This window comes from Chiroxiphia lanceolata, chromosome 10 (assembly GCF_009829145.1).
Source record: "Chiroxiphia lanceolata isolate bChiLan1 chromosome 10, bChiLan1.pri, whole genome shotgun sequence".
Classification (NCBI taxonomy): Eukaryota; Metazoa; Chordata; class Aves; order Passeriformes; family Pipridae; genus Chiroxiphia; species Chiroxiphia lanceolata.
In genome coordinates this window covers 21,001,197-21,025,291 of record NC_045646.1, presented here as the reverse complement: position 1 = coordinate 21,025,291, position 24,095 = coordinate 21,001,197, and the positions used below count along the sequence as shown (strand labels likewise).

The 24,095-nt window shown below is 49.7% G+C and overlaps 2 protein-coding genes across 2 annotated transcripts; both read right to left on the bottom strand.

Moving 5' to 3' along the window:
• Positions 1-1,506: 1,506 nt before the first annotated feature.
• Positions 1,507-8,288, bottom strand: SRPRB (SRP receptor subunit beta). Its single transcript, XM_032697619.1, has 8 exons — positions 8,164-8,288; positions 7,939-8,033; positions 7,101-7,178; positions 5,930-6,012; positions 5,285-5,421; positions 4,399-4,453; positions 2,991-3,324; positions 1,507-2,185 (listed from the first exon to the last, which is right to left on the bottom strand). The coding sequence occupies exons 1-7, from the start codon at positions 8,267-8,269 to the stop codon at positions 3,114-3,116; spliced, it is 765 nt and encodes a 254-aa protein (XP_032553510.1). The 5' UTR covers positions 8,270-8,288; the 3' UTR covers positions 1,507-2,185; positions 2,991-3,113.
• A 2,078-nt stretch (positions 8,289-10,366) lies between these two features.
• On the bottom strand, positions 10,367-23,212 carry TF (transferrin). The gene is made up of 17 exons (XM_032697616.1): positions 22,879-23,212; positions 20,614-20,777; positions 20,308-20,416; positions 18,855-19,046; positions 18,527-18,662; positions 18,190-18,245; positions 16,986-17,155; positions 16,673-16,859; positions 15,553-15,707; positions 15,343-15,436; positions 14,857-14,889; positions 14,052-14,210; positions 12,786-12,930; positions 12,265-12,329; positions 11,953-12,137; positions 11,022-11,208; positions 10,367-10,601 (listed from the first exon to the last, which is right to left on the bottom strand). Exons 1-17 carry the CDS (start codon positions 22,919-22,921, stop codon positions 10,564-10,566), a joined length of 2,118 nt encoding a protein of 705 aa, XP_032553507.1. The 5' UTR covers positions 22,922-23,212; the 3' UTR covers positions 10,367-10,563.
• Positions 23,213-24,095: the final 883 nt, after the last annotated feature.

The following is a 24,095-nucleotide window of genomic DNA, read 5'->3' as shown; positions in this document are numbered from 1 at the left end:
TAACTATTAGTAACGATTTTTACTATTATTAATGATCAGATTCCCCAAGTTCCTCTCTGATCCATCTCTGACTGACCCTGCACAGCCACGTGGTTCACTTAAAGTTCAACCTGTGGCCCAACAATTGCAGCTACTTATGTCAAGCACTGAAGCTACTTTTAAATCATATAAATTCCACACTGCAGAGGGCTCTGGGCAGGGTACAATGGGCTTTGGGCTTTCTTTTAGGAGTTTTCTTGGGTAACTGTACTCAGCCCCTGTCCTTATCCCATTGCTATGAGAGGCAAGGCATTGTTCTTTTCCCTGTGCTCTTGGCCCTGCTGCATCTGTGCTCACAAAGGGAATCAAGTGAAAGGGCAGGAGAGGTGGATTTGCTCTGGATCAGCAAGTCTCTATGAAATTGAGGTCTGTCCATGCTATTCCTGCCCCCCCTCCACCTGGCAGATTTTCCCTAAACACCCTTGGAAAACATCATCATCAGGATGATGTCCAGGCATTATTATTTTCGCTTTTCTTCGCCTTTCAGCAACCTCTCCTCCACTGTCAGTTGGTTTCTGCTATCCCAGATCTCACTGTGCTCATCGATCTCCTCCAAAAATATCTGCCTTTTCCAGGGGGACAATCTGGAACACAACCCATAGCAAAAAACATTGACCAAAAGAGCTTTAGAGCACAGTGAGAGCCTCAATCCCTGCAGATGTGTGAACACAGCTGGAGCAGAAGGGACTGAGTTTATCCCACTGTCCTGCCAAAGCCATCCCAACACACCACTGCCAAGCTGCAGCAGCTGAGGAGCATCATGCCCGGCCAGCACAAAGCCACTGACTAGGAACAAGGGCAGAAGAGCAAAGAACAAAGCACAAAGCTGACTGAGGGGAAAAAAAGCCCCAAGAACACAACATTCAGAGTTTCCAGTTCTGCCCTTCTCCCTCTCCTTCAGCCACTGGGGAAAAACAGCCCCGAATATTTGACAGGTAGGTCATGGAGTGAGGCCCAAAGAACACAGGGAGCTCTGCAACAGCTCCAGCATGGGCAGTTCTGGGAGCAGCTCCAGCTCAGCCACACAGCCCTGCAGGGAAAGTTAAGCCATCTCCACCCAGCTGTGAAGCCATGGGGTGCCACAGTCACCTCCATGGCACAGCAGTGGTGCTCTGTCACCTAAACCACCACGCCCTGCAGCTGGCTGGGCTTTTCCCCGTGCGTGTCAGCAAAGAGTCTCCCTTTAAAGTTTTTCAGTCATTTTTTTTGCTATGTGATTGTCAATTCATCAATGAATTTCCCAATTCTCTAACATTCAGACTAAGGTGCAAACACACACCCAGAAACACCCAACCCCAAAGCCCTGTGTGTGCAGAAGAGGATGCTTTTTGACAACACAGACCTGGCCACGGAGGAGGAAGGTTGATCCCAAACATGCTGAGCAGGAGCAGAGCCCCAACCAATTGGATCTGACACCACTGGGAAGGGCCAAGGCAAATACACAGACTAAAGTAAGACTTCAGAACAAACATTTAAGCAAAAAAAATTTTTATTTCAGGAATACTTTTAAAAATAATAACTTAAAACCAACCATGGCCTCACTGGTACCTTTCCATCCCCCTTGCACAGAGGCTGGTGCTTGGCCTCTGCTTTTCAAGGAGGTGCATCTTCACAAGAACAACCACCCAAAAAACCAGCAATTTTTTGCCCAAAACCATGGGCACCATGGATTTGAAGCAGGCAGCCTTGGATCTTCAGCTAAAGGAGCTCAAAGCATGACAAACATGTTCTGACAAGACTCTGGCTGCAGGAAATAGAAGAATATAAATATCCGTGGTAAATATAACCCTCCCCACCTCCTGCATGGATAGTGGAAGAGCTACTGGGTTCCCGAGACTAGAAATACAAGGATCAGCTTTGTTATGGTCACAGGGCTTTGGGAAGGCTGTTCCTGCTCTTCCCAACACTTGGTAATGCTACAGGGAAACAGGGAAAGCCCCAAAGAAAAGAACACAACAGATGAGCTGAGCGATGGAGGAAGCACCAAACTGGAGAAGAGGGGTCTGCAAAGGACAAAAAGAGTCTGCCAGGAGCCAGCCACTCCCTCAACTCTAAAACAATAGAAAGCCACAAAAAAAAAAAGGGAAAAATATTCCTGCAGTAGGACACTGCAATGTGCAATGAGACACAATCTGGGGAAATCTCCCATTTCTTTCCCTTCTTCCTCAAGTACCTTCCTCAGGAGGAGGAAGCACACCCATGTGCTGGCAGGTCCTTGATTTTCCCTCTCACTTTGCCACAACTGGTGATTAATTACATATCAAATAAGACCTTCCTGCAGCCATTGGAGCAGGAGGCAGCAGGGGACTGTAGGACAAATGCCTGACATGGGCAGAGCTTACACAGAGTGCAGGTATGGATCTAAAATCATGCTCACCCCACAGTTTCAAGACAGCCCTCAGCTATAGAACAACTCCCAAGAGCTGACCAAGAGAGGAAATCACCAAGGACACGGGCACAGGGACTAAAGCAGAGCAGCCAGCCTGGTTTGGGCACTCCACAGACCCCTCCAACCCCACAGAAATGGGGCTGCACCAGTTTGGAAGAATGGAAAGGTAGAGACAAAGAGGAAAACAGCCTTTTATACTCTCCTCAATGCTTGCCCAACTGAGGGAGCCTGTGCATCAGCAGTGGGAGGCTGGGGACAGCAGCCCCAGCCAGGAGGTGATCAGTGGCTCTGAGAGGCAGCGGGGTTGCAATGCTAAATCAAGGCAGAAGAAAGTACAGATTTCAATCTCTAAAACCCACCTAGTACACTCCTTCCTAATTTGCTTGGCAACTACCAAATGAAAAGCCTAAAGATGAAGGAGAAACAGAAGTCCAGAGGGTCAGCTTCCCAGAGGAGGACAAAGAGGGGAGAGGATAAAAACACTGCAGTGTGAAGAGACAGAGGAAATCACATCAGCAATTGTCATGTCACTCCCAAGCCCATGAGCAGCAGAGGAAGACACCATAGTCCTCAATTCCAGCTTCAGGTCCTTCTTTCCACAGCCAGATGAGATTTAAGTGCTCCAGACTATCTTCTTCCCTTCAGCCCCCAAGTGTCCTGCCCCCCAAGCCCTGTCTTTCCCTGTTCAGGCGACCTTCACCAGCCATTTCTCCAGGCCCTCCAAGTCAGCATCTCCCTCCTCCCCCTTGCTGCCCCGAGCACTGCACTCCACGAATTCCACCTTCATAGGCAGCTGGGAGAAGTCGAAGTCCTTGCCCTTCTTGCCCAGCTGGGCAGGACCCCCTGAGCTGTCCAGGCTGGTGGGGGCTGCAGAGCGGGTCACCCGTAAGGTATTGCTGCAGAGAGAGAGGGGAGAGGGTCAGGAACTGGGAACCAGGGGAATACTGTGGCTGCTGAGATGCTTGGGATGCAGCTCTACCAGCAGGATACAGCCACACCAAGGACAGAAGGCCCAGGGCTCTGCCCTGGGAGGCACAGGCAGGAGCTTTGGCCACTATTGGAAGTCACAAGTGCAGAGGCTCAAGAGAGCAAGACAGGCAGGAGGGCACTCAAGGAGAGGTGCTTGAGCAGGTTTGGTTTTGCAATAAACAGCAGCACAAGTCAGGTGATGATGTCCTCAGCTCAATTTCCCCACTGATCACAGGAATTACACAAGATTTAGCCTACAGTCCTCAGGGTCTGTGCCAGTTTAACAGGTTAACTGGGAAGGGAGAGGCACCCATGGCATCAGGGATCAGCAGGATCCCTGACACAGCGCCTGGGTGTGCCAATCTGGGGATTGAGAGGGGGATCGAGTGCCCCCACTGCTCCCATATATTTCTTATTCACAGAATGGAGCTAAATTAAAGGGGTAAAGGGAAATAACACACCCAGAGTTCAGGAATAAGTGAGCAGACACTTCCTTGGGTTCTCCACTCATAGACATCTGAGTATGGCAGCTGCCAGGGAAGGATGGCAGCAATCTGCCAGCCTGCAGGAATAACAGTGGTAACAGGGCACATGTGACCTGCCTAGAAACCCAACATCTGCACACAGGCAACTGGAAAATGCTCAACACCAGAACCAAGCAATGCTTATTTCCCTGGAGAACATGAATATGTGGCAACTAATTCCTGCCTTAAAAACAGGAAGGTTGGATATTCAGCCTGGGAGGGAAACCAGCACAAATATCCCTGCTGCCGTCTGCTGGCCAAAGGGGTTATTGGATCACGGAATCATTCAGGTTGAAAAAGCCCTCTAAGATAATCGAGCCCAACTGTAAACCCAGCACTGCTGAGCCCTCAGACAAAAGAGACTGCTTTTTTGCCACCTGAACTCAGACATGGCTCAAGGGAGCTCACCAAGCACTGAGGTAAGAGAAAAGACAAGAGGAGAAGCTCAGAGGGATCGAGATCCCATTCCATACTTACAGCTCTTTCTCCAGCTGCTGTTGAATAAGTTTTGCTGATTTTGCCATTGTGACATCTAGAGAGAGAAAAGAAAAGGAAATCAGCTCTTTGGCTTTCTGTCAGAATTCAGAATGCTGGCTCCCCCTCCTAAAGCAAGGCCAGCTCATGCTGTGCAGTCACCAGAGTTATCGGGACAAGGACAGCTGTGCCTGTGTGGGATAAGGGATGTTGGAGCTTTGGGATCGCAGACAATGGGGACAACAAAACAGCCTGATACAACACAGGGATTTAATTCCTTCTTGCTGGGCAGGGAGCTGCTTCAGAGGATGGGGTTTGATGCCACAGCACTCCCACCTGTCCTGGCACTACAGAGCTCCACACAGCCCCTTTCACGCAGGGCATGTGGAGCCACGAAGGCCTCAGGCAGCTCCTGAATTAGTGCACAAAACAGCTACAAACCCCAGACCTGATACTGCCCAAAAACTTCAGATTGTTACAGGGGGATCCACACTTCCACTGTAAAAACTGCATGGATCTAAAAATCGAGTCCTTTTCAGTAAGTGGGTGTTCCTGCTAGTCCAAATGACTCTTGGCAGCTAAATGACTGGTTTCAACATTGAAGCTGATGAGAGTGTAGGAATAGTTCATTATGTTCAAGCTGATCCTATTTCCTGCTGCCTGGAGTCTGAGGAACAGCTCTGCTCAAGCAGAAAGCACCTGCCTTACTTAAGCCCACACAAAGAGCTGTAGGTCTAAGTGATGCCAAAAACGCTCCTGCTAAGTAGTCTGAGTTTAAATCCAAATTCCAGCCTTCACTTCGCTGAAATCCCAGCTCCTACAGAGTTCAGCACCCATGGTATGAATCCCATTCCCTGTGAGGCTGGATGCCAGGCCCAGGCCAGGGCACCTTGCTTGTTGCAGGCGATGAGCAGCGCGGGTGCGTTCTTGAGGACGGTGCCATCGACCAGGACCTGGTACAGGAACTCTGCCACGTCCTTCACCTCCCTCTGGAAGGCCACACTGTCCACCACAAACACGATGGCTCTGGGGAGAGAGGGAAGAAATGTGCTGGGGCTGCAGCTCTGTATCCATCTTCCCCTGTAAGAATTCCAGCCTGGGCTGATATATTTGTTTCCGTGTCTGATCTTGTCCAACCCAAGTGTAGGGCAGCAGCATTTCCTGGCTGAAACACATCCCATGTCCAGCCCCAGCAGGAATTCCGTCCTTCTCTGCCCCAGGGATATTCCACATCCCCCAACCCTCCCCACTGCAGCTGGCGCACTTCAAGCACAGCAAAGTAAGGAATTCATGGTGTGATTTTTGGGATTGTCCTGTGCAGGGTCAGGAGCTGGACTCGACCCTTGTGAGGCCCTCCCAACTCAATATATTCCATAAAAGCAAAGTAAAAACTACCCTCCATTACCCCACAGCAGAGCTCTGACTGTCAGGGCACCACCAGCACAGCTCACAGCATTCCCAGCACCAGCACTTGGTTTATCCCTTTCCAAAACATCCCCTGCCCCCTGCTGCCCTGCCAACTCCTCCCCGTTACCTGGCTGCAGCCTTGAACCTCTCCAAGAACTGGAGCCTCAAACTCTCATGGCCTGGAAGGTCGATCAAGGTCACATTGGTGCCCTGGGAACAGAAACAAGGTGTTACCCCCACCTGATCTGGGGGTACCTGTGATCACGGACTGGGGAAAACCTGGATCTGTGTCCTGCAAATATAGAATATAAACCCTCTGAACCAAGTTACCTACTCCCACACTGCAGGTCTCCCTAAGTACACCAAACTTCGCTGGGAATAACACAGAAGTGCCTTTGCAAGAGACTTTTTTTTTTTCACCTGAAAGCTGCAAATGTTTCCCTTCCCACAGCCTGACAGCCAAAGCCAGGGCATGAAAGAGAAGGAGTGGCCTGGCTAGGTCCACGTCACTGCTCTGCAGATAAGGCTCCTTGTTCTCCAGAGTGGAGGGAACACTACAGGAGACCTTCCTGCCCACTGCTCCTGGATTTTAATGGAAACCTTGTCTATCATTTAAAAAAAAAAAGAAATGCCTTGCAGCATTCCACTACCTCTCCCCCTCCAAATGCTTGTCTGCTCAATCTCAGAGACACAAAAATGAAAAAAAAAAAGCCCTTTACCAAATTTTTAACCTTATTATCACCACTCTTAGTGAAGACTGACAAGAAGCCACACAAACACCCCCCACTTTCACGATTTCCCAGCAGTTAAGGTGCACCCAGCAAGACTTTTCCAGAATGAAAGAATTGCCGTAAGCTGAAAATAACCAGGTCTGTGGCAGTTTAGGACCTAAAAGCAACAAAATCCTTTCTGAGACCATATAAAGTGCAGCTGGAGACTCTGCTTAAGCCTGATGAAGCTTTTAATTTCAGGTTTTTGTCAGAGAACCAGAAATTACTACCAAGAAAGTAAGGCAACCGTGACTGAACGATGCCCCTCACAAATCTCCCTCATGCTGCCCCCACAGCCATGGTGTTCAGCCACAAAGGTTTCACTGTTTGAGGAGCAAAGTAAAAAGAACCTGCCCTAAATCCCAGCATTTCCCTACTTTCTTCATGTGCACTGCCTGGAAAAATCCTGTCCTGCACCCGGGGCAAATTGGGGACTGAGCAGCAGAAAAAGATCAACCCAGGTTTGGCACAGGGAGCAGGAGAAGGCAGGAGCAGCCCCAGACAATTCCAGCCTCACTGTGCACTCACCTTGTCCCGGCTGACCCGGTACGTGGCCGAGCTGTCGGTGATCGAGGTCTGGGTGTCCCGGTATCTGCCCGACAGCAGCTGTGGGGAACAGGTAGTTCTCACAAAAAGGAGCCTGAGAGGCTTAAAAAACACTCCAAAGCAGTGTCCAGGCTTTGAATCACTGGCATCACCTTTAATCTGCTCAGAAACTGGGATGGTCTGTGAGGAGTAAAGGGTTCCAGAGATCCGATCTCGGTTTACATGCAGGAAATTACTGCAAGGGTCATTTTCCCCAATTAATTAAAAACTGTGCTCCTTGCATTTTCAGACTTTTCAGAATGTTCTGAGCTGCAAGGGACCCACAGGGATCATCCAGTACAACTCCTGGCCCTGAACAGACACTCCAACAATCTCACCATGTTCCTGAGAGTGTTGTCCTTTGAGCTCTGTCAGCCTTGGGGACATGACCACTGTCCTGGGGAGCCTGTTCAGTGCCCAGCCACCCTCTGGGGGAAGAGTCTTTCCCTGATACCCAACCTAAACCACCCCGACACAGCTCCAGCTCTTTCCTCGGGTCCTGTCCCCGTTCACACCGAGCAGAGATCGGAGCTGCCCCTCGGGGGGAAGCTGCAGACCTGGATGAGTTCAAGTACTCAAAAACCTTTTGCTGTGACAAATTCGAAACAAAAGACCATTTCTTTTGACACTCCTTGGTAGACAAAACCCGGTCTCCATCCCTCTTTACATCTCTAAAATCACCTTTTTAAAGGTCTCAGTGAGAGAATAAAACCCGAACTAAAGAGAGAGCCTTCCCCTCTGTACGAGAGATGCCGGAGCCGGGCATCCCCTCCCCGCTCACCCGCGCGAAGAGCAGCGTCTTCCCCGCGTCGCAGAGGCCCAGTAGCAGCACGGCCTTCCTGCTGCTCCTCCTGCCCTGCACGAACCGCCAGATCACTGCGGGAGAGAGGAGGCGCAGGAGGAGGATGAGAAGGGGACGTCCGAGCCCGCGTCCGCCGGCACCGGCGCCCCCTCAGCGAGCGTGGCAGGCCCTGGGGCGGGGGGAGAGAGGGTTCCCGCAACTCACGGAAGGTGATGGCGACGGCGATGAGCGCGATGAGCACCGAGAGCGCGGCAGGGCCGCTCAGCTCCCCCCGCAGCGCCGCCAGGTCCGGCTCCAGCCCGTCCGCCATGGCCGCACACGTGGCCGCACAGCACTTCCGCTTCCGGCCCCGCCGCAGGGCGGGAAGGGTGGGCGCGGGCTCTCATGGGGGTTGTAGTTCCCCCGGGAGACCTGGGTGGGCTGAGACTTGCCGGGGGACCGGGAATGTTAAGCCCGGAAAAACAAGGAATGATGGAATAGTTGGGGTGGGAAAAGCCCTCCAAGGCCATTGAGTCCAACCGTTCCCCCAGCACTGCCAAGGCCACTGCTATCCCATGTCCCCAGGTGCCACATCCACATGGCTTTTAAATCCCCCCGGGGATGGGGACTCCATCGCTGCCCTGGGCAGCTGTGCCAGGGCTGGACAACCCTTTCCAGGAAGGAATCTTCCCTTATTTCCAGTCTAAACCTCCCCTGGCACAGCCTGAGGCCGTTTCCCCTTGTCCTGTCCCTTGTTCCCTGGGAGCAGAGCCCGACCCCCCTGACTCCCCCCTCCTGTCAGGGAGTTGCAGAGCCAGAAGGTCCCCCCCGAGCCTCCTTTTCTCCAGGCTGAGCCCCCCCAGCTCCCTCAGCCCCTCCTGCTGCTCCAGCCCCTTCCCAGCTCCGTTCCCTTCCCTGTACACGCTCCAGCCCCTTGGCCTCCTGCCCACCTGGGCACACCTGGGTTCGTGTCCAGCCGCCGTCACCAGCACGCCGAGGCCTTTCCCCGCTTTCCAGCCTCTCTGCCCCAAGCCTGGGCTGTTGTGACCCAAAAAGGTACAGCCCCATTTGAATCAGAGATCAGGAAGCAGAGCCAGGCTTTTCACGATGGTGCAGGATGAAGAGCAATGGGAATGTGTTGAAACCAGAGAGGTTCAGAGTGGGTGTGAGAGGAACCTCCTCCCATTGAGGGCTGCCAGGCAGTGGGACAGGCTGCCCAGGGAGGTCGTGGAGGTCAAGCCCTGAGCAACCTGGTTGACTCCTGTCTTTGAGCAGGAGGTTGGATTGGAGAACCCCAGAGGTACCTTTCCACCAAAGGGATCCTCTAGTGAGCTTCCTTTTATCCATGCCTTTTACTTATTGGACAAAGCATTACACTTGATACAGAACACAAATGATTTCTCTTCTCTTAGGGATATATTTCTAAGCGCAGCCACAGTGAGCTGTAGAAGCAACTTAGAGGCATTGATTCTCTTTCTTTCCTAGTTTTGAAGAACTGGTTAAAAGAGCCACCTGCCCAGTGTACTTCATCCTACATAAATGTGAGGGACTACATGTCATCCTTTCCCATCACACCCTACATTTCTGTCATCCAAGGGGATCTTCAGTCAGGCTGGTGGACTTCTCACCACACACACCATATGCATCAAAATATTCATTCCCTCAAGGCCAGGAGCTCTCAGCACCTCTGTGCCCTCAACAACTCCTCTGTGTCTGCCATGACAACGGGGCTAGGATCTGCTGGATGACCCCAGACTGCTCCTCTAAAGCAGAGAGCCTCAGCAGACCTATTTATCTCGCCTTTTTGTTTTCATCACCATGGATCAGACTCAGAGAAAACAAACCTACATGTTTGTTTTCAGGTCAGCAGCACATCTGACAGACTTCCAAAACACACACTTTTCTAAGTCCTAGATTTTTTTCCAGAAAGGAATCCTAAGCCTGGACTCTCCTTGTCAATAAGTTTACGTGTTTTAAGAGTCCTGCCAGGTGGAAGTGATTCAGACTCAGCCAGCTGAGATATGAGACAGAGCAGTTCTATTCACACCTCCCATCTTACAACCACTGAACCACTGTATTACTTTGGTTTGTTTGTTTGTTTGTTTTTTTTCCCCTCTTCTCCAGCCTTCAGCTTCCCTGACATAAACACTTTCCCTCTTCCTGTGTCCCAGCCACACTTGGGAACTGTCATCTGCTGGGGAGATAATAGGATAACCCAGGCAAAGAAAAAGCACAGAGAGTACAAAACACCTGTTAATTGGGCTCTAAGATGCATTGAATCCATTTTGCTTTGGCAAATGGTGAAAGTTTCTCTAATGGGCAGCAATAGATGTAAGTGACAATAACCACATTGGTATCTGTCCTACAGGAAGATATGCTGAGGAAGGAATGGGCTTAAGGACCATTTTGAAAAATCTCAGGATGCCTGTTTAGATTAGAGATTTTATTTTTTTGCTGTGATGGCAGCAGAGAACTGTAAAGTCTCAAGGAGCCACTTTCAGAGTGATGAGGGAGGGCAGAGAAAGCAGTGAAGGCAGAGAGCCCTCAGTGTTCAGTGCTGAGGGCACAAGAGGAGTCGTAAATTGAGGTTTTCTCCCCCTTCAGCGAGGAATCCTTCCCAGCTCACTACTTGTCCTCAAGGAAGGTGCACACCTGGAGAAGATCTGGAAAAAGAAAGGACAGGGAGAAGTTCAGATCCTGCCTTTAAACACTCTGGTCCCAACAGTGATGCCAACAATGTCATCACTTGGAAAATCCATGGTGTGCCACAAAAAAAAAGGGCGGTAACCACAGATCACTCTGGGCCCGCACTGATGGGTCCAGGTGGGTTCTTTGTGCCATTTCTCGAAGTGTGTATTTTCTAGAGGTGAGGAAAAATCTTTTATTCATGTTACTGCCAAAACACCAGATTTTAAGTCTGTTCTCAGTTCACCCAAGGACCTTGGAGAAAAGTGTAGTGACATCCTTCTAAGTTATCCTCATTTTGCTTAAAAGGCATTAAATGGACAGTCCCAGAAGAAACTGTCTGTGCCTGTGAGGTAAGAACTGCAATTCAGAGAATTCCCCTTGGGAATTCCAGTTACCTGATGGATTGCAGGTGTTGAGGCTGGCAAGTGAAGCATAGTATTGATCTCCGAGGAATTCCTTGTACGTTATTCCATCGCGGAGCTTCACCAGGCACTTGGTCAAGTCTTTAAACAGGAGATCCTTGGTTTCATATGCAAACATATTGAAATCCTTATTCTTGATTCCTTTTGCTCCAAACAGTCTCTGAAATAAAGGCACAATGAGAAGAGAAGTAGAAAGCTGGCAGGATTCAGCTCATGCAAGCTTAACTCTTGGTTCTGGTCCTTCACCATCATCCTGGGGAGCCCCAAGCCAGGCTCCAGAAATTTAGGAGTGAATTTTCTGTCCATGTGCTTAGAGGAGGGATCTGTCACAGGAGGGCACATTTTTCCCCCCATTTTATCATGCAGAGCCCATCAGCAGGTGCTGCCAGCAGGTGTCGTGCCTTAGCCATGAGGCGGGAGCAAAAGGAACTGACTTCCCAAGGGCCTCTCAGCAGAGCCTGGATGGAGCAAATATTAACGTTTGCAGTGACAAACAGATATGGTTTAACCCACTTATGTTGGCCCCAGTGGCTGTAGAACTGTGTGTGTGCAGGGGGGCTGCTGTGGGGGCTGAGCCTGACTCAGCTGTGGCAGAGACCGGGCACCCCAGAGGAGTTTCTGAGACACACCAGCAAGAGCAGAGCCCAGAAAGGACGTGATAAATTCATGTCACACAAGTATAGTGTGACAGCAGCAGCTACTACGATCCAGCTGTTCCCTGAAGTTGTATTTGCTAAGGTGGCAGAGGAGAAAGAATGGTTTGGGAGGGATGGAGGAAGGGCAAGGACAAGGGACAAGGCTGTCGCCCCATACCAGGTAAAATCTTCCACGTTACTCTGACCTGGGGAAAATCAGAGCATAAAGGCAACCCCAGGGCATTTCTCCCACTCTCAGCACTACAAACCTCTTGTCTCTCCAGCATCTCACGGACTTGTTTTGCTTTCTCAGGACGTGTCACCACGGCGTGTGTGGGAACTTTGGCCAGGTTGCACCTCCTGTAGTCCATGACATTTGCCCGTTGCCCATCAGTGCACAGCAACTCAAATTGGTCCATTTTCAGATCTTTGGCCCAGCTTTCTTTACTTTTGCCTTTACAGAGAAGGGGTTTGGAGATTCAGAGGTCTTGTGTAGCAGGAGAACATCAGCCTCACAACATCTGAGTAATAAGGCAGAAGGGGAAGGCAGCCCTGACGCGAGCTGTGCAATAATCACGTACCATCAGTGTTCTCCTCGACAATGGAATGCTTAATAAAGGCCACATCTCCCTGCTCCACCAGACACCTGGGAAGTAGAAAGAGGCCAGTGATGTGTGTGCTTGAATCCTGGCCCTTTCCTACAGATTTCATTTACACCTGTGTCTTATTTTGTACAATTAATCTCTGAGGACAGCCAGGTCTAGGAGTCCTGCCATGAATATTTTAAAGGTATCTGAAACACTTTACACTCCTTATCTCTATTAAAAGTGGAGCATTGCTGCCATTGTAGAAGGTCTTGTGTCTCTCCTGGTTTGCCTGGGGCATCAGGACATCAGTTTTACAGAATTCACAGATTTTGCATCATTTTTCAGGAAGCAAAGACAAAACATGTCACATATGTATAATATTACAGACACTGCGGTGGAACGGAGAAAAAGAGGGGGTCAGCAAATTAGTGTCAACACGAGGCTGTGCTCCAGCTGTGATTCACCCATAACCCCCGGGATTAGCCAGAGGCAGCCTGAGTGTTCCCAGCACTCACCGCAAAGCTCCAGTGTATCCATAGTACTGCTCGTGGCTGCTGGCCACGCACTTCTCCGGAGGGACCCCCCCAGAGCCCTTGCAGAGCTGGCAGAGGCGGGAGGTGGGAGGAGATCCGGGAGCGCAGCCCTGGCTGAAGTATTCATCTGAAGGCAGAAATAGGGAAAATTCACTTTTCCTCCCCTGGAAAGTTAGGTTTTGTTTTAATAACCTGAGTTAAATGCCCTGGCTTTTTGTTACTGGTCAATGGGGAGATGGAAATCACGTGCATCTGGTTTTCACTGTGAAACCTGTGTCTTGTTATTATTGATAATTATTGTTATTGTTGCCCAGAGCAGCTGTGGCTGCCCCATCCCTGGAAGTGTCCAAGGCCAGGTTGGATGGGGCTTGGAGCAACCTGGGCTAGTGGAAGGTGTCCTTGCCTGTGGCAGTGGGGTAGAACTGGGTGTGCTTTAAGGTCTCTTCCAATCCAAACCATTCTGTGATTCTGTGATTAAACAAGGAAGTAGAGCCTAAGGCTTAAGTGCAATAGGCACTACCTTGGTGTAAAAAGAAGAATGTTTTTCCTGCGAACCTTTCCCAGCTCTCACAGAGCCAGCCTGAGCCTGCACGGCCGCTATGGGTCAGCAGAGATGCACTTGGCAGCAATGCCAGAGCTCTGGGGGGAGAAGGGACAGTGAGAAAGGCAGGCAGAAGGATGGAGAGGCTGAGAATAAAACTTACTCACACTAATACCCTTTTTTGGTTAGAGATTTCTGTTTAGTAATTGTGTTTACTTTGCCTTGGTCAATAACATTTCCAAATTATTTTTGTTGGACCATAATTCTCAATGAATTCTCAGGCAGTCGGATCAGTCCCTTTAAGTTTCTTGAATGAAATCAACCTCTGTCCCCTGTTCTCAGCCCTCCCCCTCCCTCCCGAATTTCATCCTTTAGCCCCACTCCACACCCTGCACAAGCACCAGGGCAGCCCATATTCCATTTTTGGGAATACCTCTTGGTTGGGCTGCTGCAAAGGGAAGGGGAGAGATGCAAATAGAAAGCAAAGCCCCCCAAGGCAGCTGATGTGCTGTATCTTACTCTGAAGCAGCCACCAAGAGCCTAAAATTTTGCTCAGTGAAACCTTAAATAACAGAGCCTTTCCCATTTCCCACCTCCAAGTGGGAATCTTTGAGGCACGAGAAACTTTGAAGACCACATGAAGGAAGGGAAAACATTTTTGTGAGCAGATTCCCAGCTGGAAGAAATGGGTGCCAAACTGGACTCACCGAAGTTGCAGTTCCCTGTCCTGTTGTGAATCAGGCCCATGGGGATGTTCCAGCCGGCAGTTCTCCCCACGGCAGTGTGGCACGACTTCTTACCCTGCAGGTTGTTCCATGTGATGTCTCTGTCAGATTTCTTCACAACAGCCACAGCAAAGTAGGTTGCTTTCAGAGAATAAAATGAAGGAGAATTAAGGCCTGACCCAAGGATCCTACCGTGATCCCTAAGGAGGCCAAAGGCTTCTCTTGGGAATGGGCATATATGAACAGTAAACAGAAATACTTTGCACTTATAAATTGTTGGCCGGGCAGCAACAATGGAAGTGTCTGTAGATGTGATGCGTCTACTTCCACCATGCTTCTGGGAAATTATTATCCCTGACATTTCCCTGCCTACCCTGATACTTGAGTATGCAAGAAGGCTGCAGCAAGACATACATGAGGATTTCTTGTCCCCTCTTGATTTCTTATTCTCTCTTTAGCAAAGGACAAGAACCTTCCCTCCTCTCCCCCTTCCCATTCCCAGAAAGAACAATTCCCTAATGCTACAGCCCAGGCCCTCTTTCCCTGTTCAAGCCCTGATGCTGTCGTGATGTGACCATGCAAATCTCTGCTGTTACTGTTTGCTTTGCCTTGGTATCTCCTTGCAGACCCAGACTGTTAAACCTGACTCCCAAAATTTTAATATCTACATTGGACACCGTGGCTCTTTGTGTGGAGACAGGCTATTTGTTCTCCACTCATGACTGCATATATTTTACTGCTTATATCCCTCAGGACTGTTTTCTGTCCCTCTGTTGGCTGTAATTACCTGGTTCTTCTTCCGATTCACTGCAGTGGTTCTCTGTGGGAGAGGAAAAGAAGAAGATACTGAACAGAAGAGAACTCAAACCCCAAAAAAGGATCAAGCTCACTAATTTCTGGAGAAACTTCATTCTAGAAGTGACTCTTTCAGGAACGCCTTGTGCATCAAAAGAACAAAGCACGACATCCAGCTGCTCCTCTGAGCTAAAACAACTGGTTTTACTGAGACCAGTGTAAAGGGTAGGGACAGGACGTGAACAGGACTAAAACAAAGAAGAGAGGAGTTGGAGGTTGCCATGTTCTCAACTATCCATGCCTGCTCTCCCCCCACCTCATGGAAAGACGAGACGAGTGCTGAGCAGAGTTGCCTCATGTATTTTCTGCAGGATGCAGCACTGAACCTGCGTTCTAGACTCCAGAATAAACCCAGCACTTTGGCACCAGCCCATTCCCCACCACCTGAGCTCTGAGGGACAGAAGGGGCTGTGCTTACCCTCATAGCTCTCTGCCACCACTGGCACCAAGCCACACATGCCGGCAGTGTAGACAAAGCCTCCGTCCAGGCTGATGGCATCTGCTTCACCTTTCTGCAACAGTAATGGAACACTGTGTGTCCCCAGGCCAGGGCTTTTCAGAGGTCAGATTGTAAAAGAAGCAGCTGGAGAGTTCACAGTGAGAAGAAAAGGAGAAAAAAAAGCTATACCATGATCTTCATGATGCATTCCTTGGTGTCTTCTGCCACGATGCACTCCACCTCCCCGTTGCTCATCACGCTCCAGACGTCACACTTCTTCTTCTCATCCCTGCCTATTGCACACCACTGGGTCTTGTTCCCTCTGCGGCTGGGGGTCAGACGGTCTGGAAAGTCAGGGGAAAACCAGGATAAGCCCAGAACCCTATGGAGCAAATGGGCCACTTCCTGGGTGAGAAGTACGTGGGACTCAGCCATGAAACTGCCTGTACACACCAACCTGCTGCTGCTCGGGGCAAGATGTTCCTGTCTAATGAGCTGGCATGAGGAGAAAGGGTGATTTGTAAGCTGAAGGGTGCTCAAAAACCAACTTACAGATCTGAAAGGCGAATTTCTGCATAACACAGGCCACTCAGGCAGATTTCTGTTAGCTAAAACAGCACAACCACTAAACCCCCATATGTCAATAATACTTGGTATTGCTGCCTATAATATATCTCACATTTCTCCACTCCTCACAGCCCAGACAACCATGAGACTAAGACCAGACTGAGCTGGGTAATTACAACCTAGTTATGCTTCTGTGAAACAGCATTTGAATAATCTGATGTTATGTGAAGTCCATAAATGCCACTTCACAGAAGTGAGGTACTTTAAATTGTACTATTCATTCTAAGTGAGTTTCGGAGATACACTTCTGGGATGTTTGACTTTCAGAAAGCCATCAGTAAATGCTTGATGAGTCTAGCTGGAAAAAAAGGACACTGTTTCCCTCAAGTGTCCAGTGCTGGACCTGGTGTTCCAGGTTCTTCCCTCTTTTTGCATCCAGCAATGGCTTTTCTGAGAAGCAGTTTTGACCATGCCCAATCTCTAACACCATTCAGCAATAACCTGTATGGAGTCTGTGCAAATTTTATGTTTTTATCAGAGTGGTGATGATGTTATTTTGGGTTTGGACTCAACAAATTCCTTTTGTAAGTGACGTTTGTGAAGAGTATGTGATTACATGGGAAATATTTTGCAGATGATAAATATGTGTCTGAAAAAATCGCGTTCCTTTTGCCCAGACATATTTGTCAATGCCAACACTTCCACACACTGACAGGACTTTGGTGTTTCATGCCCTGCCTACCTTTCTGAAGGCTCTGGATGGCACCATAGTAATCAAAGCCCAGGTAGAGCTGGGTATCCATCAGTGATGGGATTTGCTTCAGCTGAACTGCAGAATCTTTGAAAAGCAAGTCTTTGAGGGCTGGGTCCTTCTTGCCAGGCGGCCCAAAGAGGTGGAAGGTGCTGGTTGTGCCCACACCAAATTTTTCCTGCCACAGGGGAAAAATAATCAGCATATGACCATAACCAAAACTCTTGGAAAGCTGGAGAGAGCAACCAAAGCCAGAGGAGAGAAGAGGGGATGCTGTGGGAAGGAAAGGAGAGAACAATGATACCTGTGCTTTGGAGAGGAAGTTCCAGATGTCATTGACCTTGTTGTCATCTCGAGCCATCACGGCGTGGGCAGGAACCCTGGCCCAGTGACAGGCTTTGTAGTTGTCCACGGGCTGGCGGGTGCCGTCCAGACACAGAAGCTCATACTCCTCCTTCTCATTCGGGGCATTTTCTGGAGGAAGGGAGGAACTATGAGTTGCATCACCGTGAAAATAGACAAAAAAATCCCATCTAGGGAAGCTTTGTAATTAATTTGTTTCTGCTGGAGCTCAGGGGAGAATTCTTTGCGGGAGACAGGTTGCAATGGGACTGGGGTCACAGTGGTTGTACAAAAGCAATGCCTGAGGAGGAGAGATCATCTCTGCCTCTGTCATGACTAACCCAACAGTAGGAGGATTTATGTGCAAATGGATACAAATAAGTTTACAAACAGCATACAAATGGATTGAACAGGCCAGGAGCTGCACATGGTCTGTGAAGGCCGTTAGGTAACTCAGGTCGAGGCTGAAGAAAAAGCCCAGGACTGAGGTCACAAGGTTACAAGAGAATTCAGGTGGGAAGGGACCTCTGATCCAAGCTCCTGCTTAAGGCAGGGGCAGACCAGGTTGCTCCAGATGGATCTTGAAACCCTTCAAGGATGGAGAGTGCACAGCTGTCCTGGGAAAACTGTCCCATTATTTTCTTGTCCTCAAGGGGAAAAAAATTCCCCAGGCTGACCAAGTTCTCCCCACAGAGCATCTCCTTGCTGGACAGTTGTCCCTGCCCCATGACAGGGACCCTCCTTGGTGACCCTCCACTGAGCTCACTGCAGGTCCTGGACATGCAAGGCCATCCTCCATCTCCGAGAAGTACAGAGTCAGTGGACTCTGGCTGTGGGTGAATTCCCTCCAAAATCCCTCCCAGAGGGATGGGTGACCTGCTCAATTGCTCACATTACGGCTGGCTCTGAGATACAGCACTAAACAGGTTTTCCATATACAAAGAAGAACCTCAGAGAAGAAAAAGTGGACCCGCCATAATCCTGTTTCTCAATAACAAGGATGGCTTAGTCCAGAATGCACAAAACATGTTTCAAGAGATGAAAGAAGAGGTTTTGGGCCAACATGGGGAGGAATGAAAGCTGCACAGTGTAGGCGAATTGCAGGATGGAGTGGCAGCGAGATATTGGACTAGAAAGAGGAGAAACAAGAGATCTTGCAGGCTCACCTTGAACAGTTGTGTGTTTCACAAAAGCCACGTCTCCTTTTCCTTCTTTCAGACAGCTGCAGGGGGGAGGAACAGAAGAGAAGTTAGAAAAATAGACACTGTGGCTCTCTATCTCCTGTTTCAGCAAATTATTTTTGGCACAAACTGCAGCCATAGAGAAGTGGTTTTCCAAAAAAAAAAAAAAAAGCTATGCTGGCAGGGAAGAAATGATAATGGCAGACAAGTAATTCAGTCCTCTCAGGACCCCTGAATACAGCACGGCCCTCCCTGGTTTAATGAAAACTTCCATGTGTCAGAGCTAGGATATTTCCCCAAAGGACAAATAACTCTCACTCACTGAAAAGCTCCAGAATATCCAGAATAAGGTCCCGTGCGGGACATTTTGGTTTTGGAGTCCCCCTTGCACTGACGGTACAGTTTGGGTTCAGTGGTGACACCGGGGACGCAGCTGGCAGAGAAAAAATTGGCCACGGCTGTGGGTGAGAAACAAGCAACAGTGAGTCAGAAATTCACTTTTAGAAGGATGGGAAGGGAGGAGGTGCACAAGGAATGCCAGTGCCCTGTGAGCCACCTCTGGATCCCCCCAGAACATTGGGCAACATCTCTTTCACTGTACCACCACCCCTGGCTTGACTCCCACCGTCGATCCGTCCCTGCCACCTCACCTTGCTCAATGGAGCCCGAGTCTTTGCCATCCCACTCGATGTCTCCCCGGTGGATGAGGATCCCAATCGGGATGTTCCAGCCAGCAGACCTGCCCAGGCCTGTGTGGCAGGAGGTCTTTCCCCTCAGTTCATTTATTGTGAAGTCTGTTCCCTTCTTCACGACGGCCACAGCATAGTAGCTGGTGGTGGAGCCTGCAGTGCAGGAAAAAGCAATAAGGCAATGAGAAAACAGGACTTGGGGACATTTCAAATCCTACTAAACCCCCTATTTCAGGGAACAAAGTGCTGCACTTCCATATAACTAGCAATTTGTTTGAATGCTTATGGTTTTCTCATTTTCTTAGAGATGAGCTACACTGCCAATATTGAACCAATGATGTGCATTTCAACTAAAAAAAAGTGAGCTGAAAACACTATCACACTCAAAGTGCCTTGCCACAGGACAGACATCAGATGTGCCACAGTTTTGTAAGGAGCTTCAACAAGTCTTTTTGGCAAATGTCCCCTGGCAAGTCTCTTCTCAAATGCTGTTGCCCACTGAAGCACATACGCAAGCTTTGTGAAACTGAAAGTCCAATTTTAATCTTTAAAATTATACCTAGTCCATGGATACAGTGACTGAGTTTTAGGGGTGGTTGAGACCTCAGCCTTCCATTTAATATCTGTTTTTCTTAGCTCCCATGTTGAGAACTACTCTGCCATTTTGCTTTGATCCTGCACATTGTGTACAGACAGGCTGAACTCCAGGGCAGAGGTCAAAAGAGATTGGGAGCTTTGGATGTGGTGAGGAAATAGCATCTGTTTGGCTCCCAGGAGAAAGATGAAGGATTGTACAGCAAGTGAGTAGGGATGGAGACATGGATCTAACTCCTATCAGAAGGGATGGCGCAGAGCACTTTTTATACTTCTCTTTTTTTTTCCTGGGTATTGCCTGCACTTCTTGCCTCAGTGATCTCAACTGGGTGTTCCTCCCCAACCACTCATAATGCTGTTGCCTCTTCAATGATTTTTTTTTTGTCTTGTTCACTGCACAGGGGGGTACACAGTTTATCTGTGCCATCTAGCTCTGTGTTTTACCCTCACGGTTCAAGGCCACTTGAAAGCAGAAGATCTCTGGGACCAGCACAATTTTAATGCCATGCTTCAGAAGGACTGTGATTTCTGCTCATGGTGCTCTCCATCCCATCATGGGATCAGAGACTTTCACTGCAGCAAATGACAGAAATGGGGCACTGGCTCTCCCCCTTTCCACTGCAGTGACACTGTGGCCGTGGGTGATGATTCACATTTTACTGAACTGCCCCCTACCCCTTCCCCTCTGAGATCTGTAGGCCAGGGGCAATATTTTGGACCCTCAACCAAAATAATATGGGAACTCTGCGTGGAAAGGATGGCCTTTGCATTCTCAGTTTGTTACCACCACTTGGCTTAAAAACACTGCATGAAAATGTACCTTCGCTGTGTTCATAGACTTCAGCAGCAATGGGCTTCAGCTTGTAGGGGGCAAGGCCTGCCTCAAAAACTTGACCTCCATCCAAGCTAATGGCATCTGCTTCATTATTCTAAACAACAAAGAGATTTCATCAATTAACTAAGAGCAGGAAAAACTCTTCCCAGAGTCTCTCCTGGATCCTTGCGGATGACTCCTTCTCTACAGGGGGGTCACAGGTGACAACCAGTGACTAAAAGAAAACTCCACCTCTGGGTGTAACAGGCTGCTGAAACATCCTCAGTGCCCAGGTATTTGCAGCCCACTCACCGAGATGGCTTTTATGCAGTCAAGGTACGTTGCTTTCTGCAGGCAACTCAATGCAAAGTTGTCTTGTTGCATGTGGTCCCGCAGGGTATTGCATTTGTTCTCTTCTGCTGAGGATATTGTGCACCACTTGATGTTTGTCTTTGGGGGCGCAGCAGAACAGAAAGCTATAGAAAGAACCAGAAATTAGTAGTCTGAGAGAGGCGGACAGGCATTGATCAGAGAGAAACAGCATCTTTGCGAGTACAAGGTCTCTGGTTCCCTGCTGTCATGGCCTTGGGTGATGGCGAGGTGCAGGATCTCCCTTGCACACCTCCTAAGTCATGCAGGAAGGTCCTTTCTTTCTTGCCTGATGTGTGCACCATCAGAAATGTCTGAGAGGATCATTCCTGTCCCTGGACAATCATGATTCAAGCAGCCTGGGCTTACAGCAACATGCACAGGATGAGAACAAATCCGCACGCTTCAACAGAAGAAATTAAGCTCAAACTTTTGCAAAAATGGAAAGCAAAGGCAGACACTGAAGCAGAGCCTTTGCAAATAACCCCAGAGGGAGAGCAGCTCTGACCTGGCCAGGCTGTGTGTAGAACTCTGCTACTCTCACCCCCTTGGCAGCTGGATGATCTGATATATTTAACTGTCTCTTTATATCTCACCTCCCCCAATACACCCACAAACAGAGATGCCACAGCACCACCATAGTCCTTCTACAAGTGCCCTAACCAGTAAATGCAGCTGAGTGGCTGTTCTGGGAGAGCAGAGCACAGCAAAGACCTCAGGTGGACACAGACTCTCACCTTCTCCAGCAACCTGAACCCCAGAAATGCTGGAAACTTGCAGTTCAAGGATGTGGCCAGCTTGTGCTGAGTACCTTAACTTTGCCCCTTCCCAGCAGGGCTGTGCAGACCAAGAGGTCACTTGCACAGCGTGCTCCCTCCAAACCCCCAGTGGCATATTTCATTCAAACATCTCAGATTAACGTGTGCCCTTTCCCTTTTCTCTTTCACCTCCGAAATTTCTTCTCTGTACTTGAGCCATAACCCTGCCAGCAAACGTACTTTTTGAGCCATAACCTTACCAGCAGATGCCTCCCCTCCTCCCAGTGGAGGTGCTGAATTTGGTCACCAATCTTTAACCTTAATTTCTGCTGCCATCATTTATGTTTTTCAAGTCTTGGCCATGGTCGCCTTATTCTAATGCTGGCAACCATCCTGTCCAGGGCAGAGGCTGGATGGGGACCTCCTGAGGGAGTTGGCCCGGCTGCATTGGAGACATTGGGAGGGTAATGGGACCTGAGTGCCTTGGCCACTCTTGCAGGGCTTCTGGGAAACCTCTTTGCTCCTTCCATTCAGGGGAGAAAGAGAAGCCATAAAAAACAACCTTGTGTGCTAATACTCAGAAAAGGTGCTCAAGGACTTTCCAATGCCAGTGGCACAGGCAGCAATTCCCACCAGAAGACATTGACCCCCACCACACTTTATAGGGGGTCAGAAGAGACCTGCTACCTACTCCCAGAAGGGCATCCCTCTTTCCCTTTCCAGGTCAGGTGTAGACAGCAGCAACCTCCTTGCTGTGGCTACCTGCCCACTGCCTGCCAGAGCTGTGAGCAGAAAGAGAGGAAAGAATCACTCCAAGCATAGTCAGCCCTGCAGCAGCACAATTTTGGCATAAAACACACAGGAACCCAAGAAAAGTGTACCTGCAGCAGCAGGACAGAGCCCCGCAGGAGCAGAGGGGGAAGCACAGGGACTCTTTCATTATTTAACCTCAATTTTAGTGTCACTATCTTCAGGTCTAACCCAGCACATGTGGGTTAAAATGTACCAGCCAGTCTTGCAGTAGTCTCTCCCCTCCGGGGGCTGAGCCCATGCTCCTCTCCCGGCACAACTGTTGGCTGGAGGATGATTTTTCCCTTCACCCTGTGACAGCAGGAATGCGGAGCCTCTCCTGAGGAGTCTCCTCCGTGGTGATGGGTGCCGATCATCCCTTCTCCTTGCCTGGCAGCTCGCTGTGGGGAGCTGCAGCCCTCCCCCAGCCCCCACGGGCTGCCCAAGGAGAAAGCTGCTGTCACTAACACTCGAAATACCATCCTCACTGACAGATCCACAGCAGCCAAAGCCAACACCGCTTTATGTCCTGGCTTTTACTTAACAGCTCCCTGGGTCTGGCACCTGCTGCAGCTCTAAAGAAGCCTTGTCTAGGGGGAAGCCCGGGTCCACAATGGTTTTGGCTTCCTTTCCCCAAGCACTGCTTTCGGCAGACACTTACCCACTATCCCGAAGGACAGCACAGTGGAGAGTAGGAGTTTCATACTTGAGCAGGGAGTCGGGTGCCGAGGAGGGGCAGCAGCAGCCTTGGTCACAGACTGTCCCCTCCAAGTCTGTGATGGCTCTGGAACTGCTTTCTCTCTCTTTTATAGAGGAACAGCCTTGGCTGTGTTTGCAGAAGCAATGACCTAACACTGTTTGTCCTTCCTTGTTTCTCAATAGCTCTTAAATCGCCCCCCTCTCTAGATCAGCCCATTTTTAGGAAGCCTTTCACTTTGGCACTGAACCCTTCCGCTGGCAGGACTCAGAAGCAAAGCGCTTTGCATTTTACAAGGGGCTTGGGATGGAAAATTCCCAAGATGTGACATTTGAATTCCCCTCAGGGCTGAAACACCACAGGAGGGGCTATTTTCTTTGTGTTGCCCACCCCCTGCCTTGCCCAGAAGTAATCTCAGAAAGTCCCTGCTGGATCCAGCCCTGGGTTTTGTGTGTTTGCCAGCAACTACTGCTGTGGTGTCCACGGCCCTTTGGCTCAAAACATCGAGTGCCTGCCTGTTCCCTTGCACGCTCTTGGCAATGGCAGAGGGGTTGAAAGGCAGTAAATGATTCCTACACATGATCTGGCTCCTTGCACAGGCAAATAAAGCCAACAGCAGTGACCGGACAGCTCAATAAGTGCCCTGCAGCCAGAAGGAAGCATCACACTGCACCTTGATAAGTTTTTGGGATGAACCCGGGAAGAAATGCTGAGATTAGCAGTCACCCTCCTCCCCCGTCCTCTGCAAACCCTCTGCATCCAATTGTGTTGCTCCTGATCTATCCCCCTGCAGCCAGGACCAGTGGGGCATGGCTTGGTTGATGAAGGTCAGCCTTTGTGGTTCTATCCCAGCTTCAGTGTCCCCATCTTTGCTGCAAGGTGTAGGACCAGCTTCAGATTGACTTGGGTACACAATCTGAGAGTCCCTGGACCGCACCAGCCCTCTAGACAACTGCTAGGGCTGGTCCACCCACGGTGCCCACCCAACACAAGCTACAAGAGTGCTGTTGGAGGCCCAGCAGGGAGGTCCAGCTCCCAGGCTTGGTCTCAAGAGCACTGCCCTCCCTTGGAGAGAGGATCTCCTGAATTCCCTGCACAGGTCCTTCCTCCCCCATAGCCTTCACCCTCTTACATGGCTAGGTTGTCTCTCCTTCCCTCCTCCCAGTAGGCCCAGGGCAAAG